Source organism: Lepidochelys kempii, chromosome 5 (genome assembly GCF_965140285.1).
Source record: "Lepidochelys kempii isolate rLepKem1 chromosome 5, rLepKem1.hap1, whole genome shotgun sequence".
Classification (NCBI taxonomy): Eukaryota; Metazoa; Chordata; order Testudines; family Cheloniidae; genus Lepidochelys; species Lepidochelys kempii.
In genome coordinates, this window is record NC_136384.1 from 21,440,895 (window position 1) to 21,460,559 (window position 19,665).

The window sequence follows — 19,665 nt, forward strand, 5'->3', positions numbered from 1 at the left end:
CGGGCTGCCAGAATCCCTTTTCGACCGGGTGTTCCAGTCAAAAACAGGACACCTGTTCACTCTAGAAACATGTTGGGCTACATGAATGATGCAGTAGATACTGAAATGGTTTTGCACTTTGGGGCACTTGCAGGAAAACAAATGTGTAGTTCATGTTATAACATGAAAAATCTGTATTAAACTTTCATTCCCATAATTTTGTACATACTACTGCTATTTTTTAGTCTTTTTTTTAAAAAAGAACTGGGTCTTTGCTTATTTGTTGGCCATTAATAGAAAGTAGTTGCTTTTTCATTTTATTACTTTTTGAGATTGAGAAAAGCTAATTTTGAGCTCAAACATGAGTTGGTACAGACTTACGCAAGCCTGTCCTCTGTAAAATGGCAAGATGAATTATTAAAGTAAAAAATAAAGTTGTGCAATCTGTTAAGAGGTTATAGATTTTTTGCTTCCTGCTAAAGAATAACTTACCTGCCATTTTTAGGGCTGCAAGAGTACATAACTTCATGTTAATCATTGGTCAAAACAAAACAAAAATTAAACGTGCTTAGCAATTAAATTCAGCTTGAATGTCTAACCAACATTAAACACTTCATGGTTGCAGAGCTCTACAGGCTGGATGGATAGACTGCATGCGTACACAAATGTGCACACACACAGAGAGTTCTGAAAATTGAAGAGACAATAGTTAAAAAGATAAGATTAGTTAGAAATTTTAATGTTATGTGTTTAAATTATATGGAATTAGGGCAAAATATTGTATATGATTCTTCAGTTGATGTATTTCAACTGGTGTAGTTTAATTCTGAGTCCTGTTCCAGAGCCTAGTAACAGAAACTCTCTAATACTGCAGTGCAGAAGAGACAAGTACAACGCCAGGTTTTATTCCATGCCAGGGCTGGTTTTAAAGGGCTTGGGGATAGCACATCCAGTCCCTGCAGTTGCTCAACTGCAACTCTTAACTGATTAAGGAGTGGCACTGGCTGGCGTTTTAAGAAGACCTTGCAAGCTCTGCTGGCTGGTGGATATAACATTGCACTCTCAGGGCAAGGAGGATTTAAAAGGTTAGAAAATTCCTGTGGGGTGTTGGGATTACCTGTATTTCTAAAGGAAGAAAGGATAGCTTTGGGGTGAGGGCTTTTTTTGTTATGTGAAAAATGTTTGTGGTAAATGTATAGTAACAGAATGGCAGGAGCCGAGTTGAAACCTGCACAGGGGTTATGAATGTATTCTCCGTAAGATAAGCTGAATGAAATGCAATATAAGAATTGTCCGAGTGGGTCCTATCCAAAGTCCATTTCATCCTGTGGCCTGTCTCTGGCAGTAGTCAGTACCAGATGCTTAAGAAGAAGATTATCCCACAAAGTAGACAGATGTGGGATAATCTGCCACCTGCATTAGTTCTCATTCTGTTGTCTAAGAGAGACATTGGCTAAAGACCTGAACCATGAGGTTTAATATCCTACTAGAAGTTTTGTTAGTAGTTACAGCTTGGAATATGACAGGTTTCAGAGTAGCAGCCATGTTAGTCTGTATTCGCAAAAAGAAAAGGAGTACTTGTGGCACCTTAGAGACTAACAAATTTATTTGAGCATAAGCTTTTGTGAGCTACAGCTCACTTCATCGGATGCATTCAGATGAATCCGATGAAGTGAGCTGTAGCTCACGAAAGGTTATTCTCAAATAAATTTGTTAGTCTCTAAGGTGCCACAAGTACTCCTTTTAGTTCAATTTATGTCACTCCTTTGAAACGTTTTTTGTTTTGATTGCTTGATTTAGAACAATATTAAACTTTGAATTACAAGGCTTTTATAAATACACAATTTGTGCAGCTGCTGTTCACCAGTTCTACAATGTGTGATGATGGGAGACGCAGCTATTCCAGAATGTAACTAATGGGGGAGGGGGAGAAGAAATTTTGTGCAAGAAACAAGATGAAGAAGTGTATTGTTAATGAGTGATGAAAGTTTGCCTAGTCAGCTGTGGATGAGAACTTCAGGAGGAAAATAAAGGCTCAAGTATAGGAAATCTTTTTGATTACAACTGCAGATATGTTACCTTTGTTTAACCAGAGATGTTGGGAGGGGTGGTAGGAGACAGACTTTAAATTAACAATGATTTTATAAGCTTATTGTTTTGCTCTCCACTTTATAAAGGAGACACCCATAATTAGGATAGTGCTTAGCTTTTTGTTTGTTTGTTTTTGTAACCTCCCTTGCTATCTTCATCAACACTGAATGAATCAAACCACCTAAAGTTCCTAGGTATGTGCTCCTCTGCTATAGAACTGTTTTTCTAAAAAGGCTTATGTGTAATTGAACAATATGTTAATGAGAGAGATTTTACAAAAATTTGAGTATTTTACTTTTTGGTAAATTGCTATATTTTTGTTCGAAAGTAGTCTTAGAAATGGTTTGGCCTGTTACTTATTCTTGTAAAATGTAATTTAAATTAAACGTTACCCAAATGAAACTCTCAAAGTAGTTATTACCAGGACCGGCTCTAGGAACCAGCAAAGCAAGCACGTGCTTGGGATGGCACAATTTCGGGGTGGCATTCCTGCCATCCTTTTGTGGGGGGGCAGTTATGCTCTCGAAGCTTGGGGAGGCAAATTTTTTGCTTGGGGCGAAAAATCCTAGAGCTGGCCCTGGTTATTACAGTGTCTTTGTGCATTGTTTGGATGTTATCACATTTTGTTCACGTGAAGAACCGGTTTTGGGGAGAAGGAGCAGAGTATCTGGTATAGGACAAGAAATCCCCAGATATGGCCTAGCTCTGGTGTTCAGAAACTCCTAGAGCACATAAGGCCAGGAGGATGCTGACACTGGTTTACATCAGATTTAAATTTCACTTATGTAAAGAGTAATTCATTATTTCTTGAAATGAATAATGTTCTACAGTCTACTCTTCTAAACTCACCATAGTTTAGGATCCTGTTAACTGTGGGCTTTGAACAACACTCAAATATTTTTGTTTTTACAAAAAGAAAAATTGTATAAAAAACTAAAATTTCTAGTTAACAGATGACAAAAGCTTAAGGAAAAAGGGTAGGGTGTATGTGAGTGTTTGAGTGTGCGCAGGTGTGCAAACTTTTAAATGCTTTGTCCATTTAAAAAAAGGAAAAAGCTAGGCAACCCTAAATTCTTGGCTTTCAAATGTGTAGCTCCTTAAAAATACTCCAGAATTCTCTAATATTCTCTAATACAATATTCTATCTTTTTATCCCTAAAGATGTAGATTTGTATTTATAATCTTAACACTCTCATAAAGTTCTTTTTTCAAACATCTTTTGATCTTTCAATAAAGACAAACCAAAACAACATATTAGTTATACCAATGCTTCAGCTGAGGAACTAAGGCAAAGTAGCTATCACCTCTCTAAAAGAAAAGGAGTACTTGTGGCACCTTAGAGACTAACAAATTTATTTGAGCATAAGCTTTCGTCAGCTACAGCTCACTTCATCGGAGCTCACGAAAGCTTATGCTCAAATAAATTTGTTAGTCTCTAAGGTGCCACAAGTTCTCCTTTTCTTTTTGCGAACACAGACTAACACGGCTGCTACTCTGAAACCTATCACTTCTCTAACCTCTTTCCCAGACATGGTCTACACTACTAAGTGAAGTCAATGTAAGTTGCATTGTATCTATACTCAAATTTGTCTCTGGTTGACTTAAACTTCCCATGGCAGAGACTCAGTAAAACCACCTCTCCAAATGGTCTAGAGCCATGGTTGACCTACTGAGGTGTGAGCGTAGATGCTGCATGACATTTGTTGACGCTAAAAGTCCTCCAAGCAGCTGTGTCACAATGTTGTGTTCCCTAAAACAATGTCCACTCTGGTCACAGTTTTAAACTCCACTGTGCAGGGGTCACGGAGATCAGAAGCCGGTCCCTGCATGTTTTTGAAATGTCTTTGTCTCATTGTCCATCTTGACGAGAAAAGCTAGCAACTTACCCTTGTTGGGTCCAACTGCCTAACTGACCTTACTGGCTCCATGCACTAGATGTTCCTGTATGGAGTAGACAGAAAATATTGGATCTCCTGGGTCTGTGGGGAGAAGAGGCTGTGCAAGCAAGCACAGCTATAGATCAGCCCTAGAAACATGGACATCTACAAGCAGATTGCTTGGCAGTTGCAGGCAAAGGGGTATGACAGTGATTAGCAGCAACGTTGTGTGAAAGTGAAAGAACTGCACCAGGGATACCACAAGGCCAGGGATTGCAACAATAGATCTGGTGCTGCACTGTAGACTACTTCTACAAGGAACTGCATACTGTACTTGGCAGAGACAGTACCACCTCTCCACAGAGCATTGTGGATATGCTGGAGGAATCTGAGCTAGAGATCTCTTCTGTGAACAGTCAGGAGGAGGAGAAGGGGGGAGACATGGCAGGGGACTCCAGCAATGCCCGAAGCCAGGACCTATTTGAGGTGTAGCCAGTCCTGCCAGGCGAGTGCAGATGAACCTGACGAAGGGGAAGGGAACTTGAGTGAGTATGTGTGTGCATGCATTTCTCCTTACAGTGTTTAAAGATGGTGCCGGGCCCATGTCTGTGTGTCTGTCTGTCTGTTTCTCGTGTGTGTGTGTGTGTGTGTAGATATAGTGCCAATATACGTTGACACTTCCCTATACTCATACCCGTGGAATAAGGATTGAAATATTATTATAGCTTCATGCAACTGAAAATCCTCTTCTCTCTTCCCCTACTTCTCCTTTCCCCTGGCAGGGTGTGTGCATCCTGGCTGGGGCTGCAGAGTGCTATTGTGTGGAGGTGCTCCAACACTGAAGCTTTTAAGTATTTCTTATTAGAAGTGTTTATGGGAATAACAGAAGGGAGTTTTTGAAACTTACTTTTCCCTCTCCCTTGCAACTGTCAATCTGATGCTATTTCTGGCACGGTGACCTTGGAGGGTGCCCCCGTCATGCCCCGATGAGGAGGAGAAAGAAGAGGACTAGAGAGGACATGTTCTTTGAGATCCTGCAAGCCAGTGCTGTATTGGATTGCAAATAAAGGGCTTGGAGAGCCAATATGACCAATAGTAGGGAGAGAGGAGGACAGGAAACAGGCCTAGGAGTCCTACCAGGACAAGGAGAGGAAAATGCACTAGGTCATAGTAGGTCTTCTCAGGCAGCAAACCCAAAAGCTGCAGACCCTGGTTGACCTACTGGTCCAAAAATCATAGTCTTCACCGTCTGCAGTTCTTGGAGAACCACATGGTGTTACGCCCCCCACATACACAACCACATACGTTACGCTCCTTGGGACAGCAAGGAGAACCACAGCTTTACATATGCTGACCTCTGAGAACCATATTTGGTGTATATGTAGCCACAACAGACTATGTTTGTGCTACATATACACAAATGGATGTAAATGTTTACTCCTTTTCTTATTTAAAAGTTTCACCCCCATTAATTTGTTAAAAAAAATTGTATAACGTTGGATGTGGGTTTTTGTTTTTTGGGTTTTTTTTGCACATTGATTTTTCTGCACTGTTTTTCCACGCAATAGAAGTCTATTTTTGGAAAATCAAATCTTCTAGTTTTACAGCAAATATTGCAGAATGCAAACTGTACTTGTAAATGTACACCGAGTGCCACATAATTGATAGCTTCAGGAAAATACCCAGTCATAGCCATAAATATAAAGTAATCACTACACTGTTAGAAGCATCCAAAACTCCAGCACAGAACACGACTGTGGCTGACTGGTAAAGTGCCTTATAGTGATACTGAGCTCCCTGAGGCTAACAAAGAGAAGGTGTTAGAGTGGAATCAAATCATGCCTTAAGTAGCTACATGGGGAACAAATGTTTAACAATCATAGAACTGAAAGGAACCTTGAGAGGTCATCTAGTCCAGACCCTTGCGCTCCTGGCAGCACTAATTATATAGACCATTCCTGACATGTGTTTGGAGATTTTTAAGAGCAGGTTAGACATTGGAGATTCCACAACCTCCCTAGGCAATTTATTCCGGTGCTTAACCACCCTGACACTTAGGAAATTTTTCCTAATGTCCAACCTAAACTTCCCTTGCTGCAGTTTAAGCCCATTGCTTTTTGTCCTATCCTCTGAGGTTAAGAAAAACAATTTTTCTTCCTCCTCCTTTGTAACAACCTTTTACATACTTGAAAACTGTTATCATGTTCCCTCTCTCTTCTCTTTTCCACACTAAACAAACCCAATTTTTTCAATCTTTCCTCATAGGTCATGTTTTCTAGACCTTTAATCATTTTTGTTGCTCTTCTCTGGACTCTCTCCAATTTGTCCAACTCCTTCCTAAAATGTGGTGCCCAGAACTGGACACAATACTCCAGTTTAGGCCTAATCAGAGCGTAATAGAGCGGAAGAATTACTTCTCGTGTCTTACTTACAACACTCCTGCTAATACATCCCAGAATGATGTTCGCTTTTTTTTTTTGCAACAGCATTACAATGTTGATTCATATTTAGCTTGTGGTCCACTGTGACCCCCAGATCCTTTCCTCAGTGCTCCTTCCTAGGCAGTCATTTCCCATTTTGTATGTGTGCAACTGATTGTTCATTCCTAAGTGGAGTACTTTGCATTTTTCCTTATTGAATTTCATCCTATTTTCTTCAGACCATTTCTCCATTTTGTCCAGATCATTTTGAGTTTTAATCCTATCCTCTAAAGCACTTGCAACCCCTCCCAGCTTGGTATCGTCCGCAAACTTTATAAATGTACTCTCTATGGCATTATCTAAATCATTGACGAAGATATTGAACAGAACCAGACCCAGAACTGATCCCTGCGAGACCCCACTCGTTATGCCCTTCCAGCATGACTGTAAACCATTGATAAGTACTCTCTGGGCTCTTCAGACTAGCAAAGAACAGTATAACAATACCATTGCTGGAAGCTGAAGCTAGACAAATTCAGACTGGAAATAGGGTGTAAATTTTTAACAGCGAGGGTAATTAACTTATCTATTTGAACATCTTACTAAAGGTTGTGGTGAATCACTGAGAACTTTTAAATCCAAGATTGGCTGTTTCTCTAAAAGATATGCTCTAGGAATTATTTTGGGGAAGTTCTATGGCCTGTGTTATATAGGAGGTCAGATCAGATGATCACAATGGTCCTTTCTGGCCTTGAAATCTAAGAATTAACCCATTGTTGTATGGGTCATAAGTGATGATCTCTTTAGCACTCTTTACTGACTCATGATGCTATTTAATGGTAGTTTTGGTAGAGCCAGGAAATGGAAACTTGTGTGTTATGTTGGGAAAAGCAGACTATTAATTTATCACTTTTGAGGGTCTCAAAGCTCTATATTTAACTGCCAAAAAAACATACTCCACTTGATTTTTGTATATCAATAATGACAGTTACAAATGTCTTTCCTATAGTTTATCCTTGTCATGCATTACCTAAAACTCCTTATTGCGAAAAGTGCATTGCTTTATGGAGTGGTGCCTTTATTGGAACATCTGTTTTTAAAGACATGCACCTGGAAGCAGTATAGTGAAGAAAGAGTGTACTTTTTGAGGTCCAATCAGGAAGAATGGTGGGACAAGTCTTTGTCTTTGAGGATTTACTCTCATTCAGTTTTTCCATCCAGTGTGAGGGAAGCAGAAGGATAAGATTTCAGTGAACACTGCTGATCTAGAATGTCATGTGGCACATACTATCAAATATCATATTAGTATATTTCCTCTGTTGAGGAGACTCCGGCAGAGGCAGTGAATCAGGTTAATAAACTTTTAGCCATGAAAATCAAATCTCCCCCTCCCCCAAATCTTCCATTTCAAATTAGCACAAGATGTACACCCTTTGAAGCCAATGAAGAGACTCCAGCTGACTTCAAAGGAAGTTTTATCAGGCCTTTAATTTGTGACAATCTCATAAGAACAACACGTCCTTGTAAGATTGGTTATTGCAATTCCTTCCTAGGAGGATAATAGTACTTCAGATGGTAGCAGACTGTTTAGCTCACTAATTTGAATGACCACTATTGTATTATTTCTGCTTTTCTGTTTGGTACATAGAACTTAAACTTCATGTTCATTTGGAGAGGGGAAAAAAAAAAAGCAAATAAACTACAATGTAATACAAAGTTCACCTTGCCCCTTGCAAACAATGGGCGTATCAAAAGTATCTTACTGGCTGATCAATTAAACAGAGTTGTGATTTGTTTGAGAATTCAGTTTAATTGCATAAGCTGGACCTTAATAAACTTTTTTTTTTAAATTGTTTCATGTTTCTATGAAAACTATAACCAACTTCGAGCACAGCTATGTGCGATACCTGTGCTTCTGGGGGGACAAAGACTGGCAGGTCTGAGACAGTTTCTCTCTCTTAGCACACTGTGGGTCAGTCTTTAGCGCTATGCATTGTCTTGTGTGTGCTTTCTTTTAAAGATGTCAAGAGAGGCTGTGAGTGCAGCACAAAACCTCTAAACCGTGCATTTAAAGCTTCCATTTAGCACAGCTCTTGAACTGGTGTGCTTTGGGAGTTGCTGAGTCCCATCCATTACTTTAACTTTCTTCACTTGGGAGAATTTCAAAATTCCTTTGAGTGGAATGATACTTTGTAGCGTGTATTTAAGTGTAAGTAGGGGCAAAATACCACCACAGGATAAAGCCCAGTCACCTGCTGACTTTAGACATAATGGTGGAAACCTTAAATAACAGTCGTGAGTTCAGGTAGCTGTCTCACTATAAAGTCCTGTGTGACTGTCTCTCACTACTTATCAACCTTTATCATGTCTTTAACAATGATGCCAACCGTAAGCCCTCTTGTACAGTTTATCCCACGATTATTCCCTGTCATTCTTCCGTGCCTGCTCCCTTTGCATGAAAGAACCTTGTGCTTATCTGCACGGGCTCCATCCATTCTAAACTGAAGTCACCCTTGAAGACCGTCTCTGTTGTAATGCCTATAAGAAAACTACGGACACCTCCATCCTTGTAAACAAATTAGGATATGTAAAATACATCCAGTTCAATATCTGGTAATGTAACTGTCTAGAAGCTACTTGCCCACCCACTGTTTTAGTCATGTTCCCTGTTTAGATTGTAAATTCTCTGGGTCAGGGATCATACTTCCTCAGTTTGGAAAGTACATAGCATGCTGTGAGTGCTGTTGGAAATCAGTAATAATAAAATGAAAAGTCAAAACTCTGTAAGCTTCGGAAAGGGGTATATAAATCCTCAGGCTTTTGGTTGTGAGGCATCCTAACTATGGAGGGGGAGGGAGGGGATTACAAGGAAGCTTTCCCTGCGGGCAGGTTATACAATCACAGCCTCTGCTGGGTTTCTTCCTTTTGAAGCATGTGGCTCTGTCTGCTGTCCGAGGCAAGATACTGGTCTGCTTTTAGAATGGACCTCTGGCCTTCCTAATCACATGGAAGTCTTAAATACAGGTTTAATGGATGGATTCACTTTGTCAGCTTTCTAAAACAAATTGAGTAGGCATAATATGATCACGATAGTACAAACCTGTGAGAAATTCACTGGTTTCTGAACAAGCTACAAGCAGCGGGCGTCTCAGTTACAATAATTGAACCTTAGGGTCATCCACTATTATAAGGTGGTTGCATGTAAAAAAAGTGAAATTGTACATATGATGGCAAAACCAGTTTCAATGGAATCTTTCCCCAAACTGTTTGTTTGTATTACTGTAGCACCTAGAAGCCAGGCCCCAAGCAACATTTAGCTGGGCACAGGGCAAACACATAACAATGGGCTGCCATTCCATCCCACACATATACAGAAGCACAAACATATTCCCTGAGATTATATACATAACACTAAGTCAAACTTAAATGTCCATAATTTAGCCTGTCTCTTTTTTCTTCATGGTGAAGGGCTTGTGGCCCTCTTGCCGGGCCCCTCCCTTGGACCGGGCCCTGGTAAAGTATATCCATTTCCCCTCCCCCACCACACGTTACTTGGGGCCTGTCTAGGAGCCTTAGTCATGCACCGGGATGGTGTACAAACACAGAAAGACACCCTCCCCCCGCCCCAAAAGTGTCTGCCCCAGGGAGCTTGCAACCTAAGACGAGACAATAGGTGGACACAGGCAGATGGGGAGTACAATGAAACAGTGAGATAATATTGCTCAGTATGACAGACTGGTCTTAGCACACGAACTGTCTAACTGTTACCAAGGGTTTTGTAGGCATCGCTGCAAATGAGAGTATTTTTAAGGAGGGGTTTGAAAGAGGATTCTTTTCACGTTGCTGACAACCTTTTTATTTTAAAAAGGCTGGCCAAAGCACAGCGCACAAAAAAAGCAGTGTCAATATTGATGTTTAAAGACAGTAGAATGTGTCCGCATGATCAACTGCTGTGCAAGGTGATGAGCTGGTAATCTGCGTTTTCTGAAACTGCCACACCCGTCTCTGAAAAGTTATTTTTAAGCTTTGTATCGGCCAGAACACAGAATGTCCTTTATTTCAGTGGTTTTCAACCTTTCCAGACTACTGTACCCCTTTTAGGAGTTGGATTTGTCTTGCATACACCCAAGTTTCACCTCACTTAAAAACTACCTGCTTACAAAATCAGACATAAAAATACAAAAAAAATACAAGTGTCCCAGCACACTATTAGTAAAAAATTGCTTACTTTCTCTGTATGAAATTTTAGTTTGTACTGACTTTGTTAGTGCTTTTTATGTAGCCTGCTGTAAAACTAGGCAAATATCTAGATGAGTTGATGTACTCACTCGAAGACCTCTGTGTACCCCCAGGGGAACACATACCCTTGGTTGAGAATCACTGCTTTATTCCTTTGCTTTTGGGAAATCTGGGGGTGGGTGGGTTGGAAATCAAGATAATAAATACTTGAAATTTTGTACCATATCTAGATCTCACTTGCTGTTTCTGTGTGTTGTTTTTCTTTCCTCATGCACTGGTACTATTAAATACACATTATTTGATTAAAAAATGATAAAATATCACTATTGGCAATTAATACCAAAATAAATGTCCTTTTCAAAATCATATGACCTTATATTGAAGAGATGAACTTGAAATCTGAGAAGCAGGAATTCCTGTGGAAATTCTCTGGATCATTTGAGATTTCAAATGGCCCTCTTATGCAAATAATCCTTCCCACCCCTTCTCCCCCTTTCAATAATCTGGCAGTTATATTCTTGCCAGCTTTTACTATGGCTGGACTAAGAGCCCTTCATGTCTCTGTTTGGCACTGTTCTCTGGGAGCTGAACTGTAGAGCTCCCTCCATAAGGCTTTCAGAATTTAACTCAGGATTGAAAAATAGACCAGACTCCTTCTATTCAGGAGACTCTCAATTCTTCCATGTTTGGGAAGTAGTGATCTCAAATACCTTCAAAGATCACTTGTATTTGCATGAGTAAAACACCTTTCTTTTTCTCTTTCTTTCCTATTTTATTAGGACGAGTCTCGACTCCTCAGAGTTAAGGTTGTTTCTGGCATTGATCTAGCAAAAAAAGACATCTTCGGAGCCAGGTATGTGTGTTGCATAAAAATTTGTAGTACGGGCACCAGAGCAATTTTATAGCTGTTTATAAACACAGTGAAAGATTCTGTCATGTGATTGCAACCGATGTAGATCATGGGATGTCTGTTAGGAGGCTAGCAAGCAATTTAGTCTCACACCCTCTGGGATAGGCCTTCCCACACCACAGAGTAGTGTTCTCCAAGTTTGTTTTCTGCCTCTGCGATAAGCACTACGCAAGGAGGTAGCTCAAGTTTTGGTAGTGGTTTTAGATACTGTATTTAAGATGCCTTTTTTTTTTTTCTTCCCCTCTGATTTTAAGAGGGGCAGAAGGCATGAAGGATGCAGTAACTCACTTTAGTTTCTGATAAAGCACCATTCCTACAATTGGTTTCAGCAGCAGTTGTGCTGGTAGGATTGTTGCACTGTGATTTATTGTTTTTGTTTGTTTGTTTTTGTTTTTTGGGTGTGTGGGGGCACTGTGGTTAGGGCAGTCAATCTTATCTAGATGTCACTGGTACAGTTCCTGTGTACTCTGCCTTTTAAAAAGAAGGTGGTTTGAAGGGTTTCCCCACCCCAGTCCATGTGGGGGAAGACTAGGAAGTGTTAACATGAAAAGAACAAGGAAGAGATCATGCTGATGATTTTGCCAAATAGGAAGCCTTCGCACTCCACAGGAAGGGCCTGTTTAATAAAATGCAGATTTAGTGAAGTGAAAGATTTATCAGGCTGAGGAGTCAGCACTTATGCAGCCATTTCACAGATTTTTTTTGGTTTCTTTTTCCCCACCTGCTAAGTGTTTCAGGAATCACTGGAATATGCAGGCTCACAGTTCAGTTAGGGTGAGAATTACAGAAGTTTTTCAACTGAAGACGGTGTCTGGATGAAGAGAGAGAGCCTGCCAGAGGGCATAAGCCAATTTTCACACAAGTGGCTGCTACCTGTCAATCAACAGAATGTGACCAGACCATGGTCTGCACTGATGTAACCCCAAACAGGGTGACAACTGGCAGAAATGAAAGCTGTGGTTAAGTGTTTCTGATGAAAAAGTATGGAAAGGCTGCTTTGCTTACTTCCAAGTCCTTTCCTTTTAACAATTTATATATTCATATACACTTTTTTGCTCCCAGCCTAGTCTTATGTTGCATGCACTAAACCAGTGGTTCTCAACTTTTTTTCAATTTGCAGACCCCTAAAAAATTTCAAATTAAGGTGTGGTTCCTTTGGAAATCTTAGATGTAGTCCACGGACCCCCAGGGGTCTACAAACCACAGGTTGAAAATTACTGTTCTATGGTAACTGACAACCTTTTACGGATCTCCTAGATGCAGATTGCAGACTTCCAGGGGTCCGCAGACTATAGGTTAATAATCACTGCACTAGACAGCCTGAGCCAAAACTTGCAGTCCTGAAGGAGTGTCCACTTAAACGTAAAAACTCTCTCTCTCTCTCTCTCTCTCTCTCTCTCTCTCTCTCTCTCTCTCTCTGAGAAGTGATATTTCATGAACGACCATGCGAATTAATAGGATGGGCATATTTGAGAATTTTTGGAGTGTGCCTAGAAGGTAAACAAATCCAAACCTCTGGAGACCACTGATAGTGAGGGAGTGAATTGTAAAGTTAAGGACCCTTCACAGAAATCATTCAGCCAGCAACCCCCTTTTCAAGTCCCCTTTAAACTGAGTAGGTTCTAGCTCGAGTATCCCTGCAGACTTCAACCATGTTGCATGAGGAGAGAGGTAGTTTCCAAACCATTTAGAGCTTTTCAGGTTAAGACCCACAGCTTGAATTCCATCAGAAAAGTTACTGGCAGCCAGTTTAGCGCTGATGGTAAAGAAGTGGACTCCATTACTCAACTAACTCTAGCTTCTTAATGTATTAATGAGCCTCCCTATGGATTATTTTGTGTTTCTTTAATTATGCAAAACTGTACTCCATAAGCTTGATTATCTAGTTTGAAACTACTTAAAAGCAGTAATTGAAGGTTTAATTACCTTTTGATTTTTGTGCGTGTGAATCTTGCAACAAACATTCCTTTGGTAGATGTGTGCAGAATGTGGTAAGACAAAGCCCTTTCTTTCTCCCCTAAAATTGCTATTTGAAATAGCTTTTGACTGCTGACCATAAGCAACAATAAAGTGGCTCATATTTAGAAGTGATCAGATACATAATGCTTGCTGAGTAGATTAGTAGCACTACTGTTAGTAGTGTTGGCTAACTTGCACTACCGGAGTACAATTGCTTGCATATCCATTAGCCTTTATCTCATGGGAGGCCTTTCACCTACTCTTGCAGCTGAGGGTGAGATGCTGCAGTAGCAAAGGGAAAAGGGGAACACATTCTGGAGGAGGGTGTTCTGGAGAATGGAGAAAACAATTTCCATTAAAAAAAAATTGAGAGTAGAACTATATTTTGTTAACTTTGCGTTTTCATCTCTTTAATTTGGCCTCCAACATTTTTGTACTGGTATAGACAATGATTGGCTTCATGTATTTAATTGTCACAAATGAAGAAACTAAATCTGGCCAAGTTTTAACTAAATTTGACCATTCATGTAGTTTATTTAAAAAACAAAACAAACTAGTGTTTGGGTAGGCCAAATTCTCTTATCATAGAGAATGTTAGTGTTGGGGTGTAGTGGCAAATTTAAAAAAATCTGAGGAAAATGAAAAATTCCTTAGCATACATGTAATTCTTTACAGGATACATGGGAAGTTGATAATTGAATCCCTGGAACTGTAGTATTTCATCAGCCAAACCTCTCATATTTAAGATGCCTTAATCAAAAGAAAATCTGCAGTTTGCTGAAGAATGGATAAAACTCAAAAATCAGTGTTCTATCTGTGAGTTCAAATGCTTAAACTGTGTGAATTGGCAAAGCGTTCTATTGGTATGGCCCTTAAATATTTAAAGTAACTTTAGCTTACTGAAAACCCTACTGGACTTGAGACAAAACAGTTGAAAACATAAGTTGGAGTATGTTTTTAACTTTGTTTGAAATAGATATTTGCTAAAAATGATATGTGGCAACATACATTATCAATTTTACCGAAATGCTTGCACTGCTGAGCTGACAAGCTTTTCAGAAAGCTTTTTGTGGGAAAAATTTTTTTTAAATGGACTTGCACTTTCTGCTGATAGTTTTATAGTCATGGTGCTTGCCACAAATATTCGTATAATTCCAATGTAATTGTTAGGCATACCTCCCCTAAAAATGATCATGCTGATAAATTTGTGTTGAGTTAATCAATAATCAATGAGGAATGGAACTCTACATTACTTACGCTGTAGAACCTAATTTCAAATAAAAGTGGCTGGAGGAAAAGTGTGAAATTCTAAAGCTTGTTAAATTTTCTGAAGCATGGCATATGTGTCAGATCTCCTAAAATAGCACTCAAATAGTCATATCAAAGAGGATGGTGTTCTGTTGGTAGTGGGCGGGAGGGGAACACGCACACAGCATAACTCTGTCGCCTGTTAAAAATATTTTTTTTTTTTGGGAGGGGAATCATGATGGGATAATCTTTCAGCACTCTGTCACTGGTTCAAATCTTGTCAAACTCGGTCGGCAGCAGCTGAAAGCCATTGTGACATATTTAGTTTTGTGAAGTCTGTGGATATAGCAGTCTAGCTGCTGGGTAGTAAGTGTCCATGTCATGGAAAAGCCCATCATGCTTGCCACCCTTTTCAGCAGACTCAGAGAACTGAACTGAGTGGGCCACGTAGCCTGAACCATCCTCTTGTTCATAGGTGGGAGAAAGCACAGAGGTGGAGAGCAATGAATCAACAGGGTGGAGGTAGGAACAAAGAGGGAGTTCCGCAAATTAGTTCAGTGCCTTTCTCCAGAAAGATCTCTGATAGTGCCAGGTTCTAGTTTGCAGACTTCTGGTGTAAATGCGTGTGTCGATGTCTATTTTGTATAGCGTGCTGAACCCACACTCCTCGTGTGGCCCAGTCTCTGCAGTGCAGGAGTGGGGGTGCTCGTCCTCTCTCCCCCATTAAGAGGTGGACTGGTGGATGTCCTCTTTACCTCCTCATGTGTTCCAAGCCTGCGGAGCCTCTACCTCCCCTTCTCCTGAGTGCAGGCACCTGGTGGGTGGACTCTTTCCTCTGGCTCCCCCATTGGCTAAGTCTGTCTCTCTCTGCCTTTCGGCTGGTGAGTGGAGCTCTTATCTGGGCAGCCCCATATGGGAATGAAAGGTGGGGTGGGTGAAAGCAGGGGCTGTGGAAAGCCATTTAAAGTGGGAGGCATAGATTCTTTTCCTCCCACCCCTGTCTGATGCTCCTTGTCCCCTCTCAGGTGCCCTTTCCCATCAGCAGCTTGACACCTCTGGCCCATGAGCCCCTACAACTCCCCCCCCCCTTTGTAAAGGGAAATTATGCCTTGTCAATCTACTAGAATTCTTTGAGGAGGTCAACAAGCACATGGACAGGGGAATCCAGTGGATATAGTGTAGTTAGATTTTCAGAAAGCCTTTGACAAGGTCCCTCACCAAAGGCTCTTAAGCAAAATATGCTATCATGGGATAAGAGGGAAGGTCCTCTCCTGGATCATTAACTGGTTAAACATAGGAAACAAAGGGTAGGAATAAATGGTCAGTTTTCAGAATGGAGAGAGGTAAATAGTGGTATCCCCCAGAGGTCTGTACTGGGACCAGTACTGTTCAACATATTCGTAAATGATCTGGAAAAAGGGGTAAACAGTGTGGTGGCAAAATTTGCAGACGATACAAAACTACTCAAGATAGTTAAGTCCAAAGCAGACTGTGAAGAGTTACAAAGGTATCTAACAAAACTGGGTGACTGGGCAACAAAATGGCAGATGAAATTCAATGTTGATAAATGCAAAGTAATGCGCATTGGAAAACATAATCCAAACTATACATATAAAATGATGAGGTCTAAATTAGCTGTTACTACTCAAGAAAGAGATCTTGGAGTCATTGTGGATAGTTCTCTGAAAAAAATCCACTCAATGTCAAAAAAGCTAACAGTGTTAGGAAACCATTCGGAAAGGAATAGGTAATAAGATAGATAAATATCATATTGCGTCTATATAAATCCATGGTACGCCCACATCTTGAATACTGCGTGCAGATGTGGTCACCCTATCTCAAAAAAGAAATACTGGAATTGGAAAAGGTACAGAAAAGGGTAACAAATATGATTTGGGGTGTGGAATTAAGGGGGGATATGGTTGAGGTCTATAAAATCATGACTGGTGTGGAGAAAGTAAATAAGGAAGTGTTATTTACACCTTCTCATAACACAAGAACTAGGGGTCACCCAATGAAATTAATAGGCAGCAGGTTTAAACCAAACAAAAGGAAGTGTTTCTTCACACAACGCACAGTCAACCTGTGGAACTCTTTGCCAGAGGATGTTGTGAAGGCCAAGAACAGGGTTCAAAAAGGAACAAGATAAGTCCATAGACGATAGGTCCATCAATGGTGACCCTATCCTCTGCTTACCAGAAACTGTGAATTGGCGACGGGGTGGATCACTTGATGGTTACCTGTTCTGTTCATTCCCTCTGAAGCACCTGACACTGGCCATTGCCAGAAGACAGGATACTGAACTAGATGAACCTTTGGTCTGACCCAGTATGGCTGTTCTTATGGCGGGAGGATCTGCTGCTGTTGTACACATGAGCACTTTTGGGTGAACTGACACCCCCCACCCCCCTCCAAAGGCTCAGTTTAGAAGATACAGGGAAAACGTCATTCCATTATGATACACCCATCCCATACCCTTGCCACTACAGGATATCACTCCCAGTGTTGGTGGGGCATCATTGCTCACAGATACTGGCTGTATATATCATGTGCTCTCTGGATGACTGAAGGCTGTCAATTTCCCAGAGCTTTCTTTCTGTCTCCTTTCAAAAGCAAAAAATATTGTGTGAGGAGGGCAGTCAGGTGACCTACACTAAATATTGATACACATTATCTCTGGAATGAGTGACTCATAAAGTGTTTAATGAAATGGTATTTTGAAAACCAGCATTAGAACTGCATAATTACAGTCAGAGTAGCTGATAAGCTACTTCAGGGTTGTCACAGCAGTATTTAATACTGGGGCACAATAATGTGAACACTACTGTGTGCCTATGAAAGGTGCCTTACAAAACATGTTACATCTTATATATACAACCATCTCAATGGGCTTTCTTTTAAGTATTTAATATCAGGAATTACTGCTATGGGTCATCTTAATTTTAGACATTAAAAATGATCACTTGCAAATTGTTGGAGTTTGAAAGTCCTCTTTTTCCACTGATTACTTCTGAAGAAAATCACTATCATTTGGAGTACTTGAGAAAGTATTTTAAAACAAAAGTTGGACTCCACAGTTTTTTTTTTCTTTTCCTTAAATGAAAAGCTGTAACTGCTTTTGGTCTGTGGTATTGCAGTTAGGCTGTAATTCAGGATATTGGAGAGCTGTTCAGTTAAGGTGACCCATTGTACAAAAAAAAAAAATACAGATTGGCAGTTAGAATAGCCCTCATCATTGACATAAGAATACACTCCACTGGAATGTAAAGTTCCATTTCATAGAGGTAGCTAAATTGGAGTGATTTCTAGGTGTGCCAGATTTCTTCCTAAGCAATTTTGTTAACATTGAAATAACTGTCTCATCTTTTCTGGTCTAATCAGTATGGCACAGTTTAAAAAAAAGCTCACAAGGGATCTTAGCTATATAACAACTTTTAAGTATTGTAAATCGATGTCTCATGAAGCTCCATCCTTTTGGATGGAACATTGCTAGCTATGCACTGGGCAATAAGAGAATGTTAATTTCCACGAGCAGCTTTGTTTTTGTGTAACCATCATTGCATGAGCAACTTGAGGTTGCTATTGAAATTAAAGCATTATGATTTGAATAACTTTTTAATTCCGTCTCTGAAAATGATTGTTACCTTAAATCTTTGAGTTAAATTATTGAAGGAATTCATACTCTTGTTTATCATCCAGTGCAAATTATAAAGCCATGAGTCATAAGCGTGGTACACACTGAAAACAGTGCTGTATTTATTTTTTTATGTATGTATTTGTATAGTGATAGTGCCCAAGACTTCAGTCAGGATTGAAGTCCTAGTGGGTTAGTCACTGTACAAACACATGGTTCCTGCCTCAGAGAGTTTGCAATGTTAAAATATAGTCTCATGTCCTGACAGTGTTGTTTACTAACATTTCAGTGATGTGTACATGATCTTCTCATCCTTTTCTCCCTTGTCACGCCCCCTTCAACCCCCCCGTGATTAATTCCCTCATTCACTGCTTAAGTGAGGCTGCTATGGTGGTTCTGATGACTCTCCCAGTAATAAGTATTTACGGGATCATGCTGTAAATCTGTTTTCTAAGTATATGAATAAAATAGATTTGATCTATTTTTGGAAGTGTGGAACGTAACTCTATTAATCTAGGTGTTGTCTATGTGGGGAAATGGATTCATAACTATAGTGGAATAATTATTATACTGTAGTTTTGCCAGTGAAATTATTCTGCTATGGCTAGGCCAATCCATTTCCCCATGTAGACAAGCCTTTAAGGTAGAGGTATGAGTGCTTAGCAGCCCCTGAAAGTTAGGGCCCCTGTTGCTAGTCCAGTGCAATACTTTAACTAGCTCATAAAATGAGATCATCATAAATCACATATTGCAATTCTGAGTGATTTACTTTATGTAGTTCCTCTCCCCTGCTGTCTTGTTTTTACGTCATGTAAAATTTTATAACTATTTTTAAAAATTGTTTATTACAAAAAACCATATTTTAGGGATTTAACGTTTAGTCATCTTAATTCAGAATTAAAAAGTTGTTGGGTATCTACGACATCTCTGAGGATGGAATTTGGTTGGATGTATTGCTGGGTTATTTGGCATAATTTTGTCCACTTTTCAATTTCTTTTCAATGTCTTTCTTTTCCAATTTCTCTCATTTACATAGGAACAAACCAGAAATAACCCAGCTGAAGTCAGGGTAAAGTGAGTGTAGGAGAAGAGAATCAGGTCCTTGGTTTTTATCTGCCAGCACAAGATCCTCTCTCCTCTGTGTTTGTAGAGCTCATTGCTAGTCTGTGCTACAGGACCTCGTTCATTTCACAAATGCATTCTCCCTCCTTTCACAAGCCCCTTCTGATATCTTGGCTCCATCTGGAGTTTGCTGCTGTTGACCACAGCATCACCGCAGCGCACTAAGAGTAGAGATGTTTTCCTTCC

General features: G+C 40.1%; 1 protein-coding gene across 10 annotated transcripts in view; it reads left to right on the plus strand.

Moving 5' to 3' along the window:
* Positions 1 to 19,665, plus strand: part of NEDD4L (NEDD4 like E3 ubiquitin protein ligase) — a 371,283-nt gene that overhangs the window by 73,747 nt on the left and 277,871 nt on the right. For 6 of the 10 annotated variants that reach the window (XM_073343623.2, XM_073343622.2, XM_073343624.2 and 3 more), the window contains exon 2: positions 11,386 to 11,459. The exons of 1 other annotated variant lie outside the window; for it this stretch is intronic. In XM_073343623.2, coding sequence (XP_073199724.1) covers positions 11,386 to 11,459 — 74 coding nt within the window. Of the gene's footprint in view, positions 1 to 955; positions 1,065 to 2,200; positions 2,265 to 11,385; positions 11,460 to 19,665 lie in introns of those variants that run through there. 3 more of the 10 variants (XM_073343630.2, XM_073343631.2, XM_073343633.2) reach the window with 3 other exon arrangements.